Source organism: Lissotriton vulgaris, chromosome 12 (genome assembly GCF_964263255.1).
Source record: "Lissotriton vulgaris chromosome 12, aLisVul1.2, whole genome shotgun sequence".
Taxonomy (NCBI): domain Eukaryota; kingdom Metazoa; phylum Chordata; class Amphibia; order Caudata; family Salamandridae; genus Lissotriton; species Lissotriton vulgaris.
In genome coordinates, this window is record NC_141700.1 from 795,741,062 (window position 1) to 795,762,452 (window position 21,391).

Genomic DNA, 21,391 nt, shown 5'->3' on the forward strand with positions numbered 1-21,391 from the left:
CTTCTTGCACAGATGTTTGTTATCGCCTGACAGCAACCACTGCAAGCTGTAGATGTTCACCTCTGTGCTGTGTCTGCTGCGAGCCGCGTCTGCTCACTCTCCCGTGAGCTTCAGGGCGGCTTGTGTCGCACTCCAACAAGAGTTGACCACAAGTGCTCCTGGTTCCTTTCTGCATCACGGCACCAAAACAGAGTCACTCACGCCTCTTTGCGTGAGCTTACTGGGAAAAGTCAATCCTTGTCTCTATTCACGATTTCTTATTCAGTGCTCAAATGACTCCACGGTTTATGCAGCCTCCCACCTCCTTTCCCGGTCAGACATGCTGGCCTGACCTCTTTGGTGGGGGCGACCAGATCTTTAGAACCAAAAACTGGGACAGTCCTAGAAATAGGACTGAACATTGCCACCGCCACAGACGTGGATGTGTCACAACGGGACTACACCATGACACAAGTGCTTAAAAAAGAAGTGGGGGGACTAACCAAGTAAGGCAGCACGCAAGTGACATCATGGCATGTGACATCACAGTGCGTGACTTCAAGGCGCGTGGCAGCGCAACTGGCATCACAGGAAGCAGCATCACAACCCATGACCTCACAAGAAGTGACGTAACAAGAAGTGATATCAGATCTTAAGACCTCACACACACGTCTAGCAGATCTATCATGAGTATCTTTATTTAACATTTTAAATCTTCGAAAAATGAGAATTTGTGTCGGGGTTATGGAAAAAAAGTGACGCATCCCACACGCAAAATCTGGACCTCAATTTATACATTTATTTTTTCATAACAATGCCACAAAGAAATTTAAGACTAGCTCACTTTCAGTCTGATTTATTTGCATTCTGGGACTTGTGGTCTTTTTTGTATAATGGCCAAAAAAATTACAAGCAGCAGAAATCTAATGAAAATGAACGGCTGGAAATGGTTTAATGTCTGCTTTTGTATCCTCTGTACCCTAGATTGAGTCACCTAGGAAGCCTCCTCCTTCCTGTCACCCATGCCCCCACCCTCTGCCTGAGCAACTTCCAGTGAAACCAGCTCTGCCATCCAGGACCTTACTGTGGTGAGAGCGGGCCCTGGTCGGAGCACTGGTGCAGTCTGGTTCACGCCTCTGGCCGGGGCCCTAGTGCAGTCTGGTTCACACGTCTGGCCGGGGCACTGGTGCAGTCTGGTTCACACCTCTGGCCGGGGCACTGGTGCAGTCTGGTTCACACCTCTGGCCGGGGCACTGGTGCAGTCTGGTTCACACCTCTGGCGGGGGCCCTGATGCAGTCTGGTTCACCCCTCTGGCCGGAGCACTGGTGCAGTCTGGTTCACCCCTCTGGCCGGAGCACTGGTGCAGTCTGGTTCACACCTCTGGCCGAGCACTGGAGCAGTCTGGTTCACACCCTTGGCCAAGCACTGAAGCAGTCTGGTTCACACCTCTGGCAGGGGCACTGGTGCAGTCTGGTTCATACCTTTGGCAGGGGCAGTGGTGCAGTCTGGTTCACACCTCTGGGCGGGGCCCTGGTGCAGTCTGGTTGACAACTCTGGCGGGGCACTGGTGCAGTCTGGTTCACACCTCTGGCCGGGGCCCTAGTGCAGTCTGGTTCACGCCTCTGGCGGGGGCACTGGTGCAGTCTAGTTCACACCTCTGGCGGGGGCACTGGAGCAGTCTGGTTCACACCTCTGGCGAGGGCCCCGGTCCAGTCTGGTTCATACCTTTGGCAGGGGCAGTGGTGCAGTCTGGTTCACACCTCTGGGCGGGGCCCTGGTGCAGTCTGGTTCACAACTCTGGCGGGGGCCCTAGTGCAGTCTGGTTCACAACTCTGGCAGGGGCACTGGTGCAGTCTGGTTCACGCCTCTGGCCGGGGCCCTAGTGCAGTCTGGTTCACAACTCTGGCAGGGGCACTGGTGCAGTCTGGTTCACACCTCTGGTGGGGGCACTGGTGCAGTCTGGTTCACACCTCTGGCCGGGGCCCCGGTGCAGTCTGGTTCACACCTCTGGCGGGGGCCGTGGTTGGTTCACACCTCTGGCCGGGGCACTGGTGCAGTCTAGTTCACACCTCTTGCTGGGGCACTGGTGCAGTCTGGTTCACGCCTCTGGCAGGGGCCCTGGTGCAGTCTGGTTCACACCTCTGGCAGGGGCAGTGGTGCAGTCTGGTTCACACCCTTGGCCAAGCACTGGAGCAGTCTGGTTCACACCTCTGGCGGGGGCACTAGTGCAGTCTGGTTCACAACTCTGGCAGGGGCACTGGTGCAGTCTGGTTCACACCTCTGGTGGGGGCACTGGTGCAGTCTGGTTCACACCTCTGGCCGGGGCCCCGGTGCAGTCTGGTTCACACCTCTGGCGGGGGCCGTGGTTGGTTCACACCTCTGGCCGGGGCACTGGTGCAGTCTAGTTCACACCTCTTGCTGGGGCACTGGTGCAGTCTGGTTCACGCCTCTGGCAGGGGCCCTGGTGCAGTCTGGTTCACACCTCTGGCAGGGGCAGTGGTGCAGTCTGGTTCACACCCTTGGCCAAGCACTGGAGCAGTCTGGTTCACACCTCTGGCGGGGGCACTAGTGCAGTCTGGTTCATAATTTAATTTAATTTAATTTAATTTAATTGTAGGTTTATATAGCGCTAGGAATCGACTCCCGGAGGAGTATCTCCACGCTTCGACCGCTGGGGAACCCGTCCTGGCTCACCCTGAGAGATGGTCCCTGATGGGTATCTCTAAGGTACGACCAAGCATCCCTGGCAATCTGGGGGGGCCGTTGTGAAGATGAGGCAAGCTGATGCCCAGAGTTGCCGAGTGTGGTCTCTGACTAGAGTAGGCACCGAGGCGAGAATTATCGAGTCCGCTGACCCTGGTCCACGACCCTGCCGCGTCGGGAATCAAACCCTGGTCCCGGGCCGTCCTCTGCTTACGGGTCTGCCGCCTCTAACGCGTGAGCCACACTTCTCCCTTTGGCAGGGGCAGTGGTGCAGTCTGTTTCACACCTCTGGGCAGGGCCCTGGTGCAGTCTGGTTCACAACTCTGGCGGGGCACTGGTGCAGTCTGGTTCACGCCTCTGGCCGGGGCCCTAGTGCAGTCTGGTTCACGCCTCTGGCGGGGGCACTGGTGCAGTCTGGTTCACACCTCTGGCGGGGGCACTGGAGCAGTCTGGTTCACACCTCTGGCGAGGGCCCCGGTCCAGTCTGGTTCATACCTTTGGTAGGGGCAGTGGTGCAGTCTGGTTCACACCTCTGGGCGGGGCCCTGGTGCAGTCTGGTTCACAACTCTGGCGGGGCACTGGTGCAGTCTGGTTCACACCTCTGGCCGGGGCCCTAGTGCAGTCTGGTTCACAACTCTGGCAGGGGCACTGGTGCACTCTGGTTCACACCTCTGGCGGGGGCACTGGTGCAGTCTGGTTCACACCTCTGGCCGGGGCCCCGGTGCAGTCTGGTTCACACCTCTGGCGGGGGCCGTGGTACAGTTTGGTTCACACCTCTGGCCGGGGCACTGGTGCAGTCTAGTTCACACCTCTTGCTGGGGCACTGGTGCAGTCTGGTTCACGCCTCTGGCAGGGGCCCTGGTGCAGTCCGGTTCACACCTCTGGCCGGGGCCCCGGTGCAGTCTGGTTCACACCTCTGGCCGGGGCCCCGGTGCAGTCTGGTTCACACCTCTGGCCGGGGCCCTGGTGCAGTCTGGTTCACACCTCTGGCGAGGGCCCCGGTCCAGTCTGGTTCACACCTCTGGCAGGGGCAGTGGTGCAGTCTGGTTCACACCTCTGGCCGGGGCCCTGGTGCAGTCTGGTTCACACCTCTGGCCGGGGCCCTGGTGCAGTCTGGGTCACACCTCTGGCTGGGGCACTGGTGAAGTCTGGTTTACGCCTCTGGCCAGGGCCCTGGTGCAGTCTGGTTCACATCTCTGGCCGGGGCCCTGGTGCAGTCCGGTTCACACCTCTGGCCGGGGCCCTGGTGCAGTCTGGTTCACAACTCTGGCGGGGGCCCCGGTGCAGTCTGGTTCACACCTCTGGCCAGGGCCCCGGTGCAGTCTGGTTCACACCTCTGGCTGGGGCCCTGCTGCAGTCTGGTTCGCACCTCTGGCCAGGGCATTGATGCAGTCTGCTTCACACCTCTGGCGGGGCCCTGTTGGAGTCCGGTTCACACCTCTGGCCGGGGCCCTGGTGCAGCCTGGTTCACGCCTCTGGCCGGGACACTGGTGTAGCCTGATTCCCACCTCTGGCCGGGGCCCTGGTGCAGTCTGGTTCACGCCTCTGGTGGGGGCACTGGTGCAGTCTGGTTCACGCCTCTGGCTGGGGCACTGGTGCAGTCTGGTTCACGCCTCTGGTGGGGGACTGGTGCAGTCTGGTTCACACCTCTCGCTGGGGCCCTGGCGCAGTCTGGTTCATGCCTCTGGCTGGGGCCCTGGTGCAGTCTGGCTCACACCTCTGGGCGGGGCCCTGGTGCAGTCTGGTTCACACCTCTGCGAAACAAAAGGGGATGATGGACGGAGCGTTTGAGCAAATCAAACACTCACCCCCAGTCAACTGATCTGGGTTTAATCCATCACCATTCTTTAGCTCACTCAGCCACCCCAGTTCAGACATGGCCATATGCAAATCAGTCTGACCCTGTGCCTCATGGGAACAGTCCAGCCCGAACTGCCAAGCCATGTCTTCCCTGGACCTGAAACAAGCATCCTGGGACCGGTTTCGGATTTATAATCCTCACCAGCCAGGCTATCCTGAATCCAGTGGCCAAGTGAGCAAGGGACTCACGTCTGAGCATACCCTGCCAACTTAGGGCGAACAAAGCGAAACAAAAGGGGATGATGGAGGGAGCGTTTGAGCAAATCAAACACTCACCCCCAGTCAACAGATCTGGTTTTAATCCATCACCATTCTTTAGCTCACTGAGCCACCCCAGTTCAGACATGGCCATATGCAAATCAGTCTGACTCTGTGCCTCATGGGAACAGTCCAGCCCAAACTGCCAAGCCATGTCTTCCCTGGACCGGAAACAAGCATCCTGGGACTTGTTTCGGATTTATAACCCTCACCAGCCAGGCTATCCTGAATCCAGTGGCCAAGTGAGCAAGGGACTCACGTCTGAGCATACCCTGCCAATTTAGGGCGAACAAAGCGAAACAAAAGGGGATGATGGACGGAGCGTTTGAGCAAATCAAACACTCACCCCCAGTCAACTGATCTGGGTTTAATCCATCACAATTCTTTAGCTCACTCAGCCACCCCAGTTCAGACATGGCCATATGCAAATCAGTCTGACCCTGTGCCTCATGGGAACAGTCCAGCCCGAACTGCCAAGCCATGTCTTCCCTGGACCGGAAACAAGCATCCTGGGACCGGTTTCGGATTTATAATCCTCATCAGCCAGGCTATCTTGAATCCAGTGGCCAAGTGAGCAAGGGACTCACGTCTGAGCATACCCTGCCAACTTAGGGCGAACAAAGCAAAACAAAAGGGGATGATGGACAGAGCGTTTGAGCAAATCAAACACTCACCCCCAGTCAACTGATCTGGGTTTAATCCATCACCATTCTTTAGCTCACTCAGCCACCCCAGTTCAGACATGGCCATATGCAAATCAGTCTGACCCTGTGCCTCATGGGAACAGTCCAGCCCGAACTGCCAAGCCATGTCTTCCCTGGACCGGAAACAAGCATCCTGGGACCGGTTTCGGATTTATAATCCTCATCAGCCAGGCTATCTTGAATCCAGTGGCCAAGTGAGCAAAGGACTCACGTCTGAGCATACCCGGCCAACTTAGGGCGAACAAAGCGAAACAAAAGGGGATGATGGACGGAGCGTTTGAGCAAATCAAACACTCCCCCCCAGTCAACTGATCTGGGTTTAATCCATCACCATTCTTTAGCTCACTCAGCCACCCCAGTTCAGACATGGCCATATGCAAATCAGTCTGACCCTGTGCCTCATGGGAACAGTCCAGCCCGAACTGCCAAGCCATGTCTTCCCTGGACCGGAAACAAGCATCCTGGGACTGGTTTCGGATTTATAATCCTCATCAGCCAGGCTATCTTGAATCCAGTGGCCAAGTGAGCAAGGGACTCATGTCTGAGCATACCCTGACAATTTAGGGCGAACAAAGCGAAACAAAAGGGGATGATGGACCCTGGTGCAGTCTTGTTCACACATCTGGCCGGGGCCCCGGTGCAGTCTGGTTCACACCTCTGGCGGGCACTTTAGTGCAGTCTGGTTCACACCGCTAGCCAGGGCCCCAGCGCAGTCTGGTTCACACCTCTGGCTGGGGCCCCGGTGCAATCTGGTTCACACCTCTGGCGGGGGCCCCGGTGCAGTCAGGTTCACACCTCTGGCGGGGGCCCTGGTGCAGTCTGGTTCACAACTCTGGCAGGGTCCCCGGTGCAGTCTGGTTCACACCTCTGGCTGGGGCCCCGGTGCAATCTGGTTCACACCTCTGGCCGGGGCCCTGGTGCAGACTGGTTCACGCCTCTGGCCACTCTGTGCCCTCCACCCTCGGCCTGTCTCACCCACCAGCACACGCTGTGCCCTCCATCCTCGCCCTGTCTCTCACCAGGTCTCTCACCCATCAGGGGTATACAACGTTTACAACGAAGTTTTTACCACGCACTACCACTACAACGCAGGCATTACCATTACAACGCATTGCGCTGGGGGGCGCTCTAGGATAGGGAATAAGTATAATTTTCTATCCAACACCTTCCCTAGTGTCCACGGGGACTGGAGTTGGAATATAAAATTATACTTACCACTATCCAGCACCTCTAAGCGCTATGCGTTGTAACGGTATGCGTTGTAAATACCGAGTTGTAATGGTATGATTGGTAAAAGTATGCGTTGTAACGTCATACATCCCTCATCAGGCCACACTGTGCCCTCCACCCTCGCCCTGTCTCACCCACCAGCCCACGCTGTGCCCTCCACCCTCGCCCCTTCTCTCACCCACCAGCACACGCTGTGCCCTCCACCCTCGCCCTGAATCTCACCCACCAGCCCACGCTGTGCCCTCCACCCTCGCCCTGAATCTCACCCACCAGCACACGCTGTGCCCTCCATCCTCGCCCTGTCTCACCCAGCAGCCCACGCTGTGCCCTCCACCCTCGCCCTGAGTCTCGCCCACCAGCCCGCGCTGTGCCCTCCACCCTCACCCTGTCTCTCACGCACCAGCCCACGCTGTGCCCTCCACCCTCGCCCTGCCTCTCACCCACCAGCCCACGCTGTGCCCTCCACCCTCGCCCTGTCTCTCACCCACCAGCCCACGCTGTGCCCTCGACCCTCGCCCTGTCTCTCACTCACCAGCCCAGGCTGCGCCCTCCACCCTCGGCCCGTTCCTCACCCGCCAGCAGAGGCTGTGCCCTCCACCCTCGCCCTGAGTCTCGCCCACCAGCCCGCGCTGTGCACTCCACCCTCGCCCTGTCTCTCACCCACCAGCCCGCTCTGTGCCCTCCACCCTCGCCCACAAGCCCCTAGTGTCAGGCTAGGGCCGCATAGAGACCCCTTTCAAGGACCCCCTAGGGACCCCCCGCTCGTGCACAGCCCTCCATTCATGTGGAGAGGCGCCGCATCATGTTTGTGTTTACCCCTCGCCGGCGGGCACAGGCGGCATCTGTTCCTCATTATCCGCCCCCAGAGGCGGGCCCTGGGGCGGGGCGGGGGGAGAGCGGCTCACCTCACTCACAGCCCGGCAGCCCTCCAGGACGCAGCATGGACACCCTGCTCCTCCTCGCGGCCCTCGCCCTCAGCTGGGGCCCCCGGCCCTCGGGGGCCCAGGGGCAGCCGCAGCCCAACAACACCAGGTAAGGGCACCGGAGGGAGGGGGGGCAACACCAGGTGAGGGCAGCTGGAGGAGGGGGGCAACACCAGGGGAGGGCAGCAGGAGGGAGGGGAGAGGCAGTGCACAGGAGGGGGGCAAAAACCAGGGGAGGGCAGCTGGATAGAGGGAGGGGGGGGGGGCAACACCAGGTGAGGGCAGCTGGAGGGAGGGGCAACACCAGGGGAGGACAACTGGAGGGAGGGGGGACAACTCCAGGTGAGGGCAGCTAGAGGGGTAACACCAATGAGGGCAGCCTGAGGGAGGGGAGGGCAACACCAAGTGAGGGCACTTGAGGGAGGGGAGGGGCAGGGCACAGGAGGGGGGCAACACCAGGGATAGGGAGGGCAGCTGGAGGAAGGGGGCAACACCAGGTGAGGGCAGCTGGAGGGAGGGGGGCGACACCAGGGGAGGGCAGCTGGAGTGGAGGGGAGACACCAGGGGAGGGCAGCTGGAGGAGGGGGGCAACACAAGGTGAGGGCAGCTGGAGGGAGGGGAGGGCAACACCAGGTGAGGGCAGCTGGAGGGAGGGGAGAGGGGCAACACCAGGTGAGGGCAGCTGGAGGGAGGGGAGAGGGGCAACACCAGGTGAGGGCAGCTGGAAGGAGGGGGGCAACACCTGGCGAGGGCAGCTGGAGGGATTGGAGGGGGTGCAACACCAGATGAGGGCAGCCTGAGGGAGGGGGGAGGGCAACACCAGGTGAGGGCAGCTGGAAGGAGGGGGCAACACCAGGTGAGGGCAGCTGGAGGTAGGGGGGCAACACCAGGTGAGGGCAGCTGGAGGGAGGGGGGCAACACCAGGTGAGGGCAGCTGGAGGGAGGGGAGCAACACCTGGCGAGGGCAGCTGGAGGGAGGGGGGCAACACCAGGTGAGGGCAGCTGGAGGTCGGGGGGCAACACCAGGGGAGGGTAGCTGGAGGGAGGGGAGGGCAACACCAGGTGAGGGCAGCTGGAGGGAGTGGGCAACATCAGGGGAGGGCAGCTAGAGGAAGGGGAGGGCAACACCAGGAGAGGGCAGCTGGACGGATGGGAGGGGGGGCAACACCAGGTGAGGGCACATGGACGATGGAAGGGCGGGAGGGCAACATCAGGTGAGGGCGGCGGGAGGGGGGGCAACACCAGGTGAGGGCAGCCGGAGGGGGGCAACACCAGGTGAGGGCAGCTGGACGGATGGGAGGGGGGGCAACACCAGGTGAGGGCACATGGACGATGGAAGGGTGGGAGGGCAACACCAGGTGAGGGCGGCGGGAGGGGGGGCAACACCAGGTGAGGGCAGCCGGAGGGGGGGCAACACCAGGTGAGGGCAGCTGGAGGGATGGGAGGGGGCAACACCAGGTGAGGGCAGCTGGAGGGAGGGGTGCAGGGAACTGGAGGGTCGGGGGTGGGGCTCCGGGGATCCGAAAGTAGGAGTTCACAGCCTTCATACGTCGATAATATCTGGGGTGTAGGGGTGCGCCGTTAATATATACAGGAGTTAGACAGCATTAATGTACGCAGAGTAGGAGTGAAACTCCAGTAATGAATGCAGTGCAGAAGTGAGACACCATTAATGTATGCAGGGATGGAGTGAGACACCATCAAGGTATGCTGGGCAGGAGTGAGATATCATTAATGTATGCAGGACAGGACTGAGACACCATTAATGTATGCAGGGCAGGAGTGAGACATCATTACTATATGCAGGGCAGGACTGAGATGTCGTAAATGTATGCAGGGGAGGAGTGAGATATCATTAATGTATGCAGGGCAGGACTGAGATATAGTTAATGTGTGCAGGGCAGGACTGAGACACCATTAATTTATACAGGGCAAAAGTGAGACATCATTAATGTATACAAGGCAGAAGTGAGACACCATTAATGTGTGCAGGGCTGGAGTGAGACATCATTAATGTATGCAGGGCAGAATCGAGACACCATTAATGTATGCAGGGCAGGAGTGAAAGCTCAATAATGAATGCAGTGCAGAGGTGAGACAACATTAATGTATGCAGAGTAGGAGTGAAACCCCAATAATGTATGCAGAGTAGAAGTGAACCCCCATTTAATGGATGCAGAGTAGGAGTGAAACTCCATTTAATGCATGCATAGTAGTAGTGAAACTCCATTAATGCATGCACGCAGAAGTGAGACACCATCAAGGTATGCAGGGCAGGAGTGAGTTATCATTAATGAATTCATGGCAGAACTGAAACACCATTAATGATGTATGCATGGCAGGAGTGAGACATCATTAATGTATGCAGGGCAGGACTGAGATGTTAATGTATGCAGGGCAGGAGTGAGACATCATTAATGTATTCAGGGCAGGAGTGAGACATCATTAATGTATGCAGGGCAGGACTGAGACATCATTAATATATGCAGGGCAGAAGGGAGATGTCATTAATGTATGCAGGGCAGGACTGAGACATCATTAATATATGCAGGGCAGAAGGGAGACGTCATTAATGTATGCAGGGGGTCAGAAGTGAGACACCATCAAGGTATGCAGGGCAGGAGTGAGGCATCATTAATGCATTCATGGCTGAACTGAAACGCCATTAATGATGTATGCGTGGCAGGAGTGAGACATCATTAATGTATGCAGGGCAGGAGTGAGACACCATTAATATATGCAGGGCAGGAGTGAGACACCATTAATATATGCAGAGCAGAAGTGAGACATTACTGCATGCAGAGTAAAAGTGAACCTCCATTAATATTTCCAGGGCTGGAGTGAGACACCATTAGTGGATACAGGGCAGGAGTGAGACACCATTAATGAATGCAGGGCAGGAGTGAGACACCATTAATATATGCAGAGCAGAAGTGAGACATTACTGCATGCAGAGTAGGAGTGAACCCCCATTAATATTTCCAGGGCTGGAGTGAGACACCATTAATGTATACAGGGCAGGAGTGATACAACATGAATGTATACAGCACAGGGTGTATTGGCAGTAACAGCTGTCTCTTTCTGTGGTGAAGAGGCTGTCTCTTCACGTGTTTGTTCACCTAGCAGTGGTGAAAAACACACAATTTACCTGTTCTCCCTTCTTCTGAAGTCTGCAACTCAGAATGGGGTGCAATTCCATAATGCCATATCCAGCAGAAGCGCTATTTAGTGGGTGCACAACTTGCGCCGGAAATGCACCCACCATTGAATGAGGACTGGGGGTGGGGGGGGGGGGGGGGGGCGGGCGGGGGGGTCATTGAAAATAAATAGCCCTGGGGAAGAACAGGCCAAGTTCAGCGCTGCTGCATCTCTTCCAGAGCCCTTAGCAAGAAAGATTCGAGACCCGTCCCAACAAGGTTCCTTAAACACCGTGGGCCAGATTTACAAGATCTGTAGAGATGCGTCACTTTCCCTGTGCCTCCCTGGGAACCCCTTGCGCCACCATGGATGCGCTGTACTTACGATACAGCGCACCATGGCGCAAGGATTGACAGATGCATCAGAAATTCTGATGCATCTGTTGGCGCAAAAGTCATGCATTGCAAGCACGACGCAAATCCAGCAATGCATGTTGAGGCCTCTCTGCCGTGTGCTGCATCGCTCCTTACGCCTGCTTAAGGTTTTGACGCAGTGGCGTCCTAGGAGGGACGCAGTGAAATCTTGTGGTTTTCACTGCGTCCCTTCTACGAGGCTTTCCTGCGTAGGAAAGGCCGTCCTGCATACATTATACCTGACCTAGGTGTAATGTGACGCAGGGCTTTACAACGTGATGCATCTTCCTAGATGCATAACTAAATGAACAGCTTTTGCATTTTTACGCTGCCACAACATCACAAAAGTGAGGCAATGACGGAGCAGAAATGACGCAAGGGGCTTGAAAATCTGCCCCATATTCGGTCCCCATCTCCCCAAAACGGTCCTGCGTGACAGGACACATTGTCCTTTGAAAGATGGGTCACTTTTAATATGGGAAAAAAAGTGGCGCACCATTGACACAAGGGGTTTAAGCCCCCAGAAGATTCGCTAGCCCAGCATAGCTCCTCCGTGCAGGGGAGCGCTTCTAGGCACGGACTAGCTCCCTTGGTCACACAGGCAGGTCAGACCAAGGTTAAACTCTGAGTGACAATGAAGAAAAAGACAACCAGGCTTGAGTCATAAAAATAGGGCAAACTACTTTATGCTGTGATGTCACTAGGGTGGTGTCAGGACCCGCGAGTGTCCAGAGGGGTCACTGGCGGACCTCCATGTTTGTAGTAGAAGAGTGTGCTCAGGGTTAGAGCTTTATGGGGAGAGTTGGGAGAGACACGAGTGATCTGACGTCGTCAGCTCATGTCGCAGTGAATCTGATGCTGCTGGTATACGTGAGATCCCCACGTGGTCGGCTCATGTCGCAGTGAATCTGACGCTGCTAGTATACGTGAGATCCTCACGTGGTCGTCTCATGTCGCAGTGAACCTGATGCTGCTAGTATACGTGAGATCCCCACGTGGTCGGCTCATGTCGCAGTGAATCTGACGCTGCTAGTATACGTGAGATCCTCACGTGGTCGTCTCATGTCGCAGTGAGCCTGATGTTGCTAGTATACGTGAGATCCTCACGTGGTCGGCTCATGTCGCAGTGAACCTGATGCTGCTGGTATACGTGAGATCCCCACGTGGTCGGCTCATGTCGCAGTGAATCTGACGCTGCTAGTATACGTGGGATTCTCACGTGGTCGGCTCATGTCGCAGTGAACCTGATGCTGCTAGTACACGTGAGAGCCTCACGTGGTCGGCTCATGTCGCAGTGAACCTGATGCTGCTGGTATATGTGAGATACTCACATGGTCGGCTCATGTTGCAGTGAACCTGATGCTGCTAGTACACGTGAGATCCTGACGTGGTCGGCTCATGTCGCAGTGAGCCTGATGCTGCTAGTATACCTGAGATCCTCACGTGGTCGGCTCATGTCGCAGAGAACCTGATGCTGCTAGTATACGTGAGATCCTCACGTGGTCGGCTCACGTCGCAGTGAACCTGATGCTGCTAGTATACGTGAGATCCTCACATGGTCGGCTCATGTCGCAGTGAACCTGATGCTGCTAGTATACGTGAGATCCTCACATGGTCGGCTCATGTCGCAGTGAACCTGATGCTGCTAGTACACGTGAGATCCTGACGTGGTCGGCTCATGTCACAGTGAACCTGATGCTGCTGGTATACGTGAGATCCTCACGTGGTCGGCTCATGTCACAGTGAACCTGATGCTGCTGGTACACGTGAGAGCCTCACGTGGTCGGCTCATGTCGCAGTGAACCTGATGCTGCTGGTATACGTGAGATCCTGATGTGGTCGGCTCATGTCGCAGTGAACCTGATGCTGCTAGTATACGTGAGAGCCTCACGTGGTCGGCTCATGTCGCAGTGAACCTGATGCTGCTGCTATATGTGAGATACTCATATGGTCGGCTCATGTCGAAGTGAACCTGATGCTGCTAGTATACGTGAGATCCTCACGTGGTCAGCCCATGTCGCAGTGAACCTGATGCTGCTAGTATACTTGAGATCCTCACATGATTGGCTCCAGTCACAGTGAACCTGATGCTGCTAGTATCCGTGAAAGCCTCACGTGGTCGGCTCATGTCGCAGTGAACCTGCTGCTGCTAGTATACTTGAGATCCTCACGTGGTCGGCTCATGTCGCAGTGAACCTGATGCTGCTAGTACACGTGAGATCCTGACGTGGTCGGCTCATGTCACAGTGAACCTGATGCTGCTGGTATACGTGAGATCCTCACGTGGTCGGCTCATGTCACAGTGAACCTGATGCTGCTGGTACATGTGAGAGCCTCAGGTGGCCGGCTCATGTCGCACTGAACCTGATGCTCTTAGTTTACGTGAGATCCTCACGTGGTCGGCTCATGTCGCACTGAACCTGATGCTCTTAGTTTACGTGAGATCCTCACATGGTCGGCTCCTGTCGCAGTGAACCTGATGCTGCTAGTATACGTGAGATCCTCACATGGTCAGCTCATGTTGCAGTGAACCTGATGCTGCTAGTATACATGAGATCCTCACATGGTCAGCTCATGTTGCAGTGAACCTGATGCTGCTAGTACACGTGAGATCCTGACGTGGTCGGCTCATGTTGCAGTGAACCTGATGCTGCTAGTATACGTGAGATCCTCACATGGTCAGCTCATGTTGCAGTGAACCTGATGTTGCTAGTACACGTGAGATCCTGACGTGGTCGGCTCATGTCGCAGTGAACCTGATGCTGCTAGTATACGTGAGATCCTCACATGGTCAGCTCATGTTGCAGTGAACCTGATGCTGCTAGTACACGTGAGATCCTGACGTGGTCGGCTCATGTCGCAGTGAACCTGATGCTGCTAGTATACGTGAGATCCTGACGTGGTCGGCTCATGTCACAGTGAACCTGATGCTGCTGGTACATGTGAGAGCCTCAGGTGGCCGGCTCATGTCGCACTGAACCTGATGCTCTTAGTTTACGTGAGATCCTGACGTGGTCGGCTCATGTCGCAGTGAACCTGATGCTGCTAGTATACGTGAGATCCTCACGTGGTCGGCTCCTGTCGCAGTGAACCTGATGCTGCTAGTATACGTGAGATCCTCACATGGTCAGCTCATGTTGCAGTGAACCTGATGCTGCTAGTACACGTGAGATCCTGACGTGGTCGGCTCATGTCGCAGTGAACCTGATGCTGCTAGTATACGTGAGATCCTGACGTGGTCTGGTAATTTCCCAGAGAACTTGATGTCATGTCTCCATTAAGCCAGTCAATGCTTCCTGAGGCTCGCTCTGGACCCTGCCACCACCTGTTTCATAAAGTTTAAACAAGCGTTCACATGGAGTTCATATACAAATAAGCATTTGCAATGCAATGGGTTTCGCATTTATTAAGGTTAGAGCTGTTGACGTTGAAAGTTACAATGTTTTTGACTTTTTTTTTGAGTGGAGTGATTATATTTGCATAGCGCTATTGCCATTGGTATAAAGAAGCAAAAGTACAAAACCTTGTCATTTTCAACGCTAACAGCTCTAACTTTAACAAATGCATGACCTATTGCATTGCAAATGCTTGTTTACCTAGCCATATTGCAAGGTGAGGTAGCATATGTTGCCAAAATAGTTCCCATATGGTACTGCACCCTGCAAAGTTTGAGTTATTAGCATTATAAATGCAATGTTTTTAGGTCCAGCCTGGGCAACGCATGCGCCGCTCTGGGAAGCATGTTGTATTCGGTATATGGGCTATCGGGGACTTTAGACATGCCCACCACTTTTGGTTGGTTAGTACAAATTCCTTTTCTCTGGCCGGGTAAGATTGTGCATCTGTCCCGCATTTCGGTGCTTGTTTACCTAGCCATGTTGCAGGGTGCAGTACCATATGTGGGCAAAAGAGGTCCCATGGGACCTCTTTTGCCCACATATGGTACTGCACCCTGCAAACATGGCTAGGTAAATAACATTGGTATTTATAATGTTAATATTTCCATCTCAAACAAATGCGAGATGCACTGACATGGCAGACATGCAAGTTGCGTGTTTTGCACATAGGTGCCTACAAAAGAACGCTTGTTGCATTGACGTCTACTTGTTTGTTATTGCTGATGGAGTCACTCTTACGGAGCCAAGTGGACGTCAATGCAACAATGGAGCTCGGGCCGGGTGGCCAGTGCTGCGCATCTTCCACCTCTCTCTAGAGACGGGCGGAATCCCCAACAGAGTTTGTCGAGCAGCGCCAAAGAAAAGTAAGGTGTGGCTCGCAAAACTCTATTTTTTCAATATTTTATGCTTTTACCAAGCAGCCCAGCCCACCAACTGTGCTGCGCTGCTAAATAAAAGCACAAAATATTGAAAAAAATCAGTTTGAGGAGGCACGCCTTTCGCTGGAATGGGGCGAGGTGGGGCTTGTGGAATACCCAGCAGAGTTTGTCAAGCGGTGCCGCAGAAAAGAAAGGTGCGACTCACCAAACTATTTTTCATTATTCTATGCTTTTAGTAAGCAGCATAGCATGCCGCCTGTGCTGTGCTGCTTACTAAAAGTATAAACTATTGAAAAAATAGAGATTGGCGAGCCACGTGCTTTGAAAAGAAAAGCGCGTTGCCGCCGTTGGTGCTTACGGAGACGAAAAGAAAGGCGCGCGTCCGCTGTTGTTAAAGTGTGCCGCACTGTCAATGGTGCAAAAATAGAGCTGTGCAAGCCGCGCACAACAAAAACAAAAGTCGCATGGCCGCCATTGCTAAAATCCAAGCATGCTTCAGTGCAAAAAAAACCCAAAAGAAACATTAAGTTGCAGGAGAGGTATAGTGCTGACAGACTGTAAATAAAGAATACTGAGTAACAACACATGTAAAAGGGCCAGTCCTCATCGGATAACAGAAGAGAGGGAGGTACTAAGGAGGGCCTAAAAAGTCTATTAAGAAATCGAAAGTCAACATTTACAAAGGACAGTGATAGCAGCCAATTAAAAAGATGGATGGAGAGTGGGCAGAGCTTCAAGTCCATACCTGAATACAGCATGTCTGAAAGGGACAGCGCAAGCGCTGCCTACGCGAGACCTAAAAATATATAATGAGACAAAGAATAGTTGGCTAGAATCACTCTTAAACATAAAAATGAAAACTAGTGTGAAGTAGTTATTATCAATTCATCTGAATTAAAAAAAATGTAAACAGGGAAATGCAATTTCATGCGTAGAATTACAAACAAATCGTGACAGTTTGCTCTGTTCTAGGCAAACCCAGGGATAGTCAGTTTGTTACCTGGGAGGAGAGTTTGTCTCCAGAACAATCTAGGGCCTGTCTTAGTGTTGTCCAGGGAACGGCTGAGGGTGGATGGCTTCAGAGCTTGTTACAATGGCTATTGTTCCTCGCCTCATCACCTGAGCCCCCTGTTGTACTAACTCTTGTCACTGTGGGATCCATAGAGCTTGGATTATAAAACATTGGCTCTGATCACAATGCGAGTCGCTGGAGGTGGGGAGCGATGCCCGTCACTGGAGGTGGGGAGCGATGCCCGTCACTGGAGGTGGGGAGCGATGCCCGTCACTGGAGGTGGGGAGCGATGCCCGTCACTGGAAGTGGGGAGCGATGCCCGTCACTGGAGGTGGGGAGCGATGCCCGTCACTGGAGGTAGGGAGCGATGCCCGTCACTGGAGGTGGGGAGCGATGCCCGTCACTGGAGGTAGGGAGCTATGCCCGTCACTGGAGCTGGGGAGCGATGCCCGTCACTGGAGGTGGGGAGCGATGCCCGTCACTGGAGGTGGGGAGCGATGCCCGTCACTGGAGGTGGGGAGCGATGCCCGTCACTGGAGGTGGGGAGCGATGCCCGTCACTGGAGGTGGGGAGCGATGCCAGTCACTGGAGGTGGTGAGCGATGCCCGTCACTGGAGGTGGGGAGCGATGCCCGTCACTGGAGGGGGGAGCGATGCCCGTCACTGGAGGTGGGGAGCGTTTCCCGTCACTGGAGGTGGGGAGCGATGCCCGTCACTGGAAGTGGGGAGCGATGCCCGTCACTGGAGGTGGGGAGCGATGCCCGTCACTGGCGGTAGGGAGCGATGCCCGTCACTGGAGGTGGGGAGCGATGCCCGTCACTGGAGGTAGGGAGCTATGCCCGTCACTGGAGCTGGGGAGCGATGCCCGTCACTGGAGGTGGGGAGCGATGCCCGTCTCTGGAGGTGGGGAGCGATGCCCGTCACTGGAGGTGGGGAGCGATGCCCGTCACTGGAGGTGGGGAGCGATGCCCGTCACTGGAGGTGGGGAGCGATGCCCGTCACTGGAGGTGGGGAGCAATCTTGGAGGCTCTGAAGCTGCAGAGTCGCTGATCCTTGGTTGATGCTAAACATTCTTTGAATTGGTGATTGCTTCTGGCCATTTTGTCCAAACTCTTGAAGAGTTCGCCCCTCCTCTTGCAGAGCAGGTTATCCTAGTTTGCATGTACAATCGGATGACTGAAGCATATGTGAACTGCTAGGGAAGCACAAGGTGGTCCTTGGTGGGTCAGGTGATGTAGGACCTTTTGTCTAAGGAGAAGCCCAATCGCTTCTCTCTGCGGGGCCTCTTCCTTGGTGGGCCTGCTCAGCAGGGCATGTCTCCCACCAGACACGTATGCCAATCAAGGGAGGTGTACCGGCTACCATCAGTCCTACTAGGTGGTCCCTGGCTTGTTCTCTAGGTATACCCTGTCTGGATCTCTAGATGTCCCCTTGGTGGATCTCCAGGTGTCCCCTGGCTGGATCTCTACGAGTCCTCCAGCTGGATCAATCAATCAATCAATCAATCAGGGGTTTGTAGAACGTGTTACTCACTCGTGAGGGTCTCAAGGTGCTGGGGGAAGGGGGGCACAGCTCCGGATCAGTCGAAGGGCCAGGTCTTGAGGTCCTTCCTGAACGTGTGCAGGGTCGGGGAGCATCTGATGTTCACAGGGAGCTCTTTCCACGTTTTCGCTGCGATGTAGGAGAAGGCTCTCCCGCCTGTTCTGTTTCTGCGGATCGGGGACCTCAGCCAGGGCGAGGTCGCCGGAACGGAGGTTCATCTTGGGTATGCGGAAGGATACTCTGTCATTGAGGTATTTGGGTCCGATGTTGTTGAGGGATGTGTAGGCTTGGGAGAGGAGTGTGAAGGTGATCCTCTTCTCGACGGGGAGCCAGTGGAGGCCTTTTAGGTGTTGGGTCATGTGCTCGTGATACGGTGTCCCGAGGACGAGTCTGGCTGCGGCGTTGTGGATGGTTTGGAGTTTGTGTAGAAGGGTTCTGTTGAGTCCGATGTTGAGGGCGTTGCCGTAGTCAAGTCTGCTGGTTATAAGTGCGTGGGTGATAGACTTTCTGCAGTCGGGGGATCCATTTAAACCTGGCTGGTTTTCTAGGTGTCCCCCGGCTGGATCTCTAGCTATCACCTGGCTGGATCTCTAGCTGTCCCCTGGCTGGATCTCTATGTGTCCTCCAGCTGGATCACCCTGGCTGAATTGCTATGTGTCTCCTTGCTGAATTTCTAGCTGTCACCTGGCTCGATCACCAGGTATCCCCTGGCTGGATCTCTATGCACCCCCCAGCTGGATCACCTTTGCTGGATCCCTGGGTATCCCCTGGCTGGCTCTCTAGGTGTCCCCTGGCTGGAACTATAGGTATCCCTTGGCTGGATCTCTAGCTGTCCCCTGGCTGGATCTCTAAGGTGGGTGCCCACCAGATGAATAGTGTCAGGGATGTGGGTGTCCATCTGATGCACAGGGTTGGAATGTGGGTGTCTGCTGGGTGCACAGGATGAGTAATGTGGGTGTCTGCTGGGTGCACAGGACGAGTAATGTGGGTGTCTGCTGAATGCACAGGATGAGTAATGTGGGTATCTGCTGGGTGTACAGGATGAGTAATGTGGATGTCTGCTGAATGCACGGGATGAGAAATGTGGGTATCTGCTGGGTGCACAGGATGAGTAATGTGGGTGTCTGTTAGGTGCACAAGATGAGTAATGTGGGTGTCTGCTGGGTGCACAGGATGAGGAATGTGGGTGTCTGCTGAATGCACAGGATGAGTAATGTGGGTTTCAGCTGAATGCACAGGATGAGAAATGTGGGTGTCTGCTAGGTGCACAGGATAAGTAATGTGGGTGTCTGCTGGGTGCACGGGATGAGTAATGTGGGTGTCTACAGGGGGCACAGGATGAGGGATGTGGGTGTCTGCTGAATGCACAGGAAGCGTAATGTGGGTGTCTGCTGGATGCACAGGATAAGTAATGTGGGTATCTGCTGAATGCACAGGATGAGTAATGTGGGTGTCTGCTGAATGCACAGGATGAGTAATGTGGGTGTCTGCTGAATGCACAAGATGAGTAATGTGGGTGTCTGCTGGATGCACAGGATGAGTAATGTGGGTATCTGCTGAATGCACAGGATGAGTAATGTGGGTGTCTGCTGGATGCACAGGATGAGTAATGTGGGTATCTGCTGAATGCACAGGATGAGTAATGTGGGTGTCTGCTGGATGCACAGGATGAGTAAAGTGGCTATCTGCTGAATGCACAGGATGAGTAATGTGGGTGTCTGCTGGGTGCACAGGATGAGTAATGTGGGTGTCTGCTGGATGAGTAATGTGGGTGTCTGCTGGATGCACAGGATGAGTAATGTGGGTATCTGCTGAATGCACAGGATGAGTAATGTGGGTGTCTGCTGGATGCACAGGATGAGTATTGTGGGTGTCTGCTGAATGCACAGGATGAGTAATGTGGGTGTCTGCTGAATGCACAGGATGAGTAATGTGGGTGTCTGCTGGGTGCACAGGATGAGTAATGTGGGTGTCTGCTGGGTGCACAGGATGAGTATTGTCGGTGTCTGCTGGATGAGTAATGTGGGTGTCTGCTGAATGCACAGGATGAGTAATGTGGGTGTCTGCTGGATGCACAGGATGAGTATTGTGGGTGTCTGCTGAATGCACAGGATGAGTAATGTGTGTGCCTGCTGGAAGCACAGGATGAGTAATGTGGGTGTCTGCTGAATGCACAGGATGAAGGATGTGGGTGTTAAACAGATCCACATGGTTGGGGATCTATTATCCACTGGATGCACAGGGTCAAGGATATGGATGTCCAAAAGAGGCACAGGGTCGGTGTCAAGTGTGTCCAAATGTTGCTTTGGGTCAGGGATGTGGGTGACCGCCCAATGCACAGGATCAGGAACAGGGTGTCCACACATGTAACAGGGTCAGTCATGTTGGTGTCTGCCGGATGCACAGGGTGAGGGGTGTGGGTGTCTGTTGGATGCACAAGGTCAGTGATGTGGATGACCGCAGATGAGCAGGGTAAGGGTTGTGGGTCTTCCTTGGATGGACAGAATAAGGGATGTGGGTGTAGGCCAGATGCACAGGGTCAGGGACGTGGACGCAAATTGATATGGGACAATATGGCTATTGCTCAGGTGTTTGCCCTCCATTCTCACCCACTATCGGTCTAGGGCGCAGGTTACAATATTAGAGGTGTGTGGAGAAGCTCCCTGTTCCATCCTTAGATTGGCAGTCCAGAGTCCCCCTTCAGTTAGGTTTACCACAAGATATATAATGTCTGTACCGTAGTGGATTCTGAACTCCTCAAAGACCTGCCATTGCTTCAGCGAGAGGGACCTAACAAGATATCAACATTAGGAGCAGTGCTTAATTTGAGCCTGTGGTTTTTGGTACTCAGCACCAGCATTTAATTGTCAGCACCCGCGCTTATGACAGTCTACCACATGGTGGCACTGTTTGTCCAATATAGAGACAAGCACAACAACAGTTAACTATTTATTCAATATACCTTAAAATGGCTATTACCTTTCTTCCAAGCCATTCCTACAGCTTTGGGGTCTGGAATAGTCTAAATTGTCACACCTGTAGGGTGATATGGTTAGTAGTTGTGTTGAATCCGCCATTGGTGGTGCTGGCAGGGACAGCGGGTGGTGCAAGGTGCATTGGCCTCTTGACGAGGGCCCTGCACATATCTTTCAACAAATTAAGCACTGAAGGGGTCATATGGGGTTTGAGCACCAGATAGCTCCTTAAAGCAAGTAGTCTGCACTAGTAGCGTGTCATAAATGCAGATACAGCTGGGCATTGGGAGCTACACAAATCGATTGGAAGATGCCCAGGGCCACTCTCGTCTAGGAGACAGGGGACCCTCAGAGCCTATACCCAGCAAGTCTATTCCC

General features: G+C 54.8%; 1 protein-coding gene across 1 annotated transcript in view; it reads left to right on the top strand.

The window, feature by feature from the left end:
• Positions 1 to 7,616: 7,616 nt before the first annotated feature.
• Positions 7,617 to 21,391, top strand: part of PCOLCE (procollagen C-endopeptidase enhancer) — a 146,010-nt gene continuing 132,235 nt past the window's right edge. Inside the window, exon 1 of the mRNA XM_086946202.1 lies at positions 7,617 to 7,767. Coding sequence (XP_086802328.1) covers positions 7,676 to 7,767 — 92 coding nt within the window. The 5' untranslated portion in view covers positions 7,617 to 7,675. The remainder of the gene's footprint in view (positions 7,768 to 21,391) is intronic.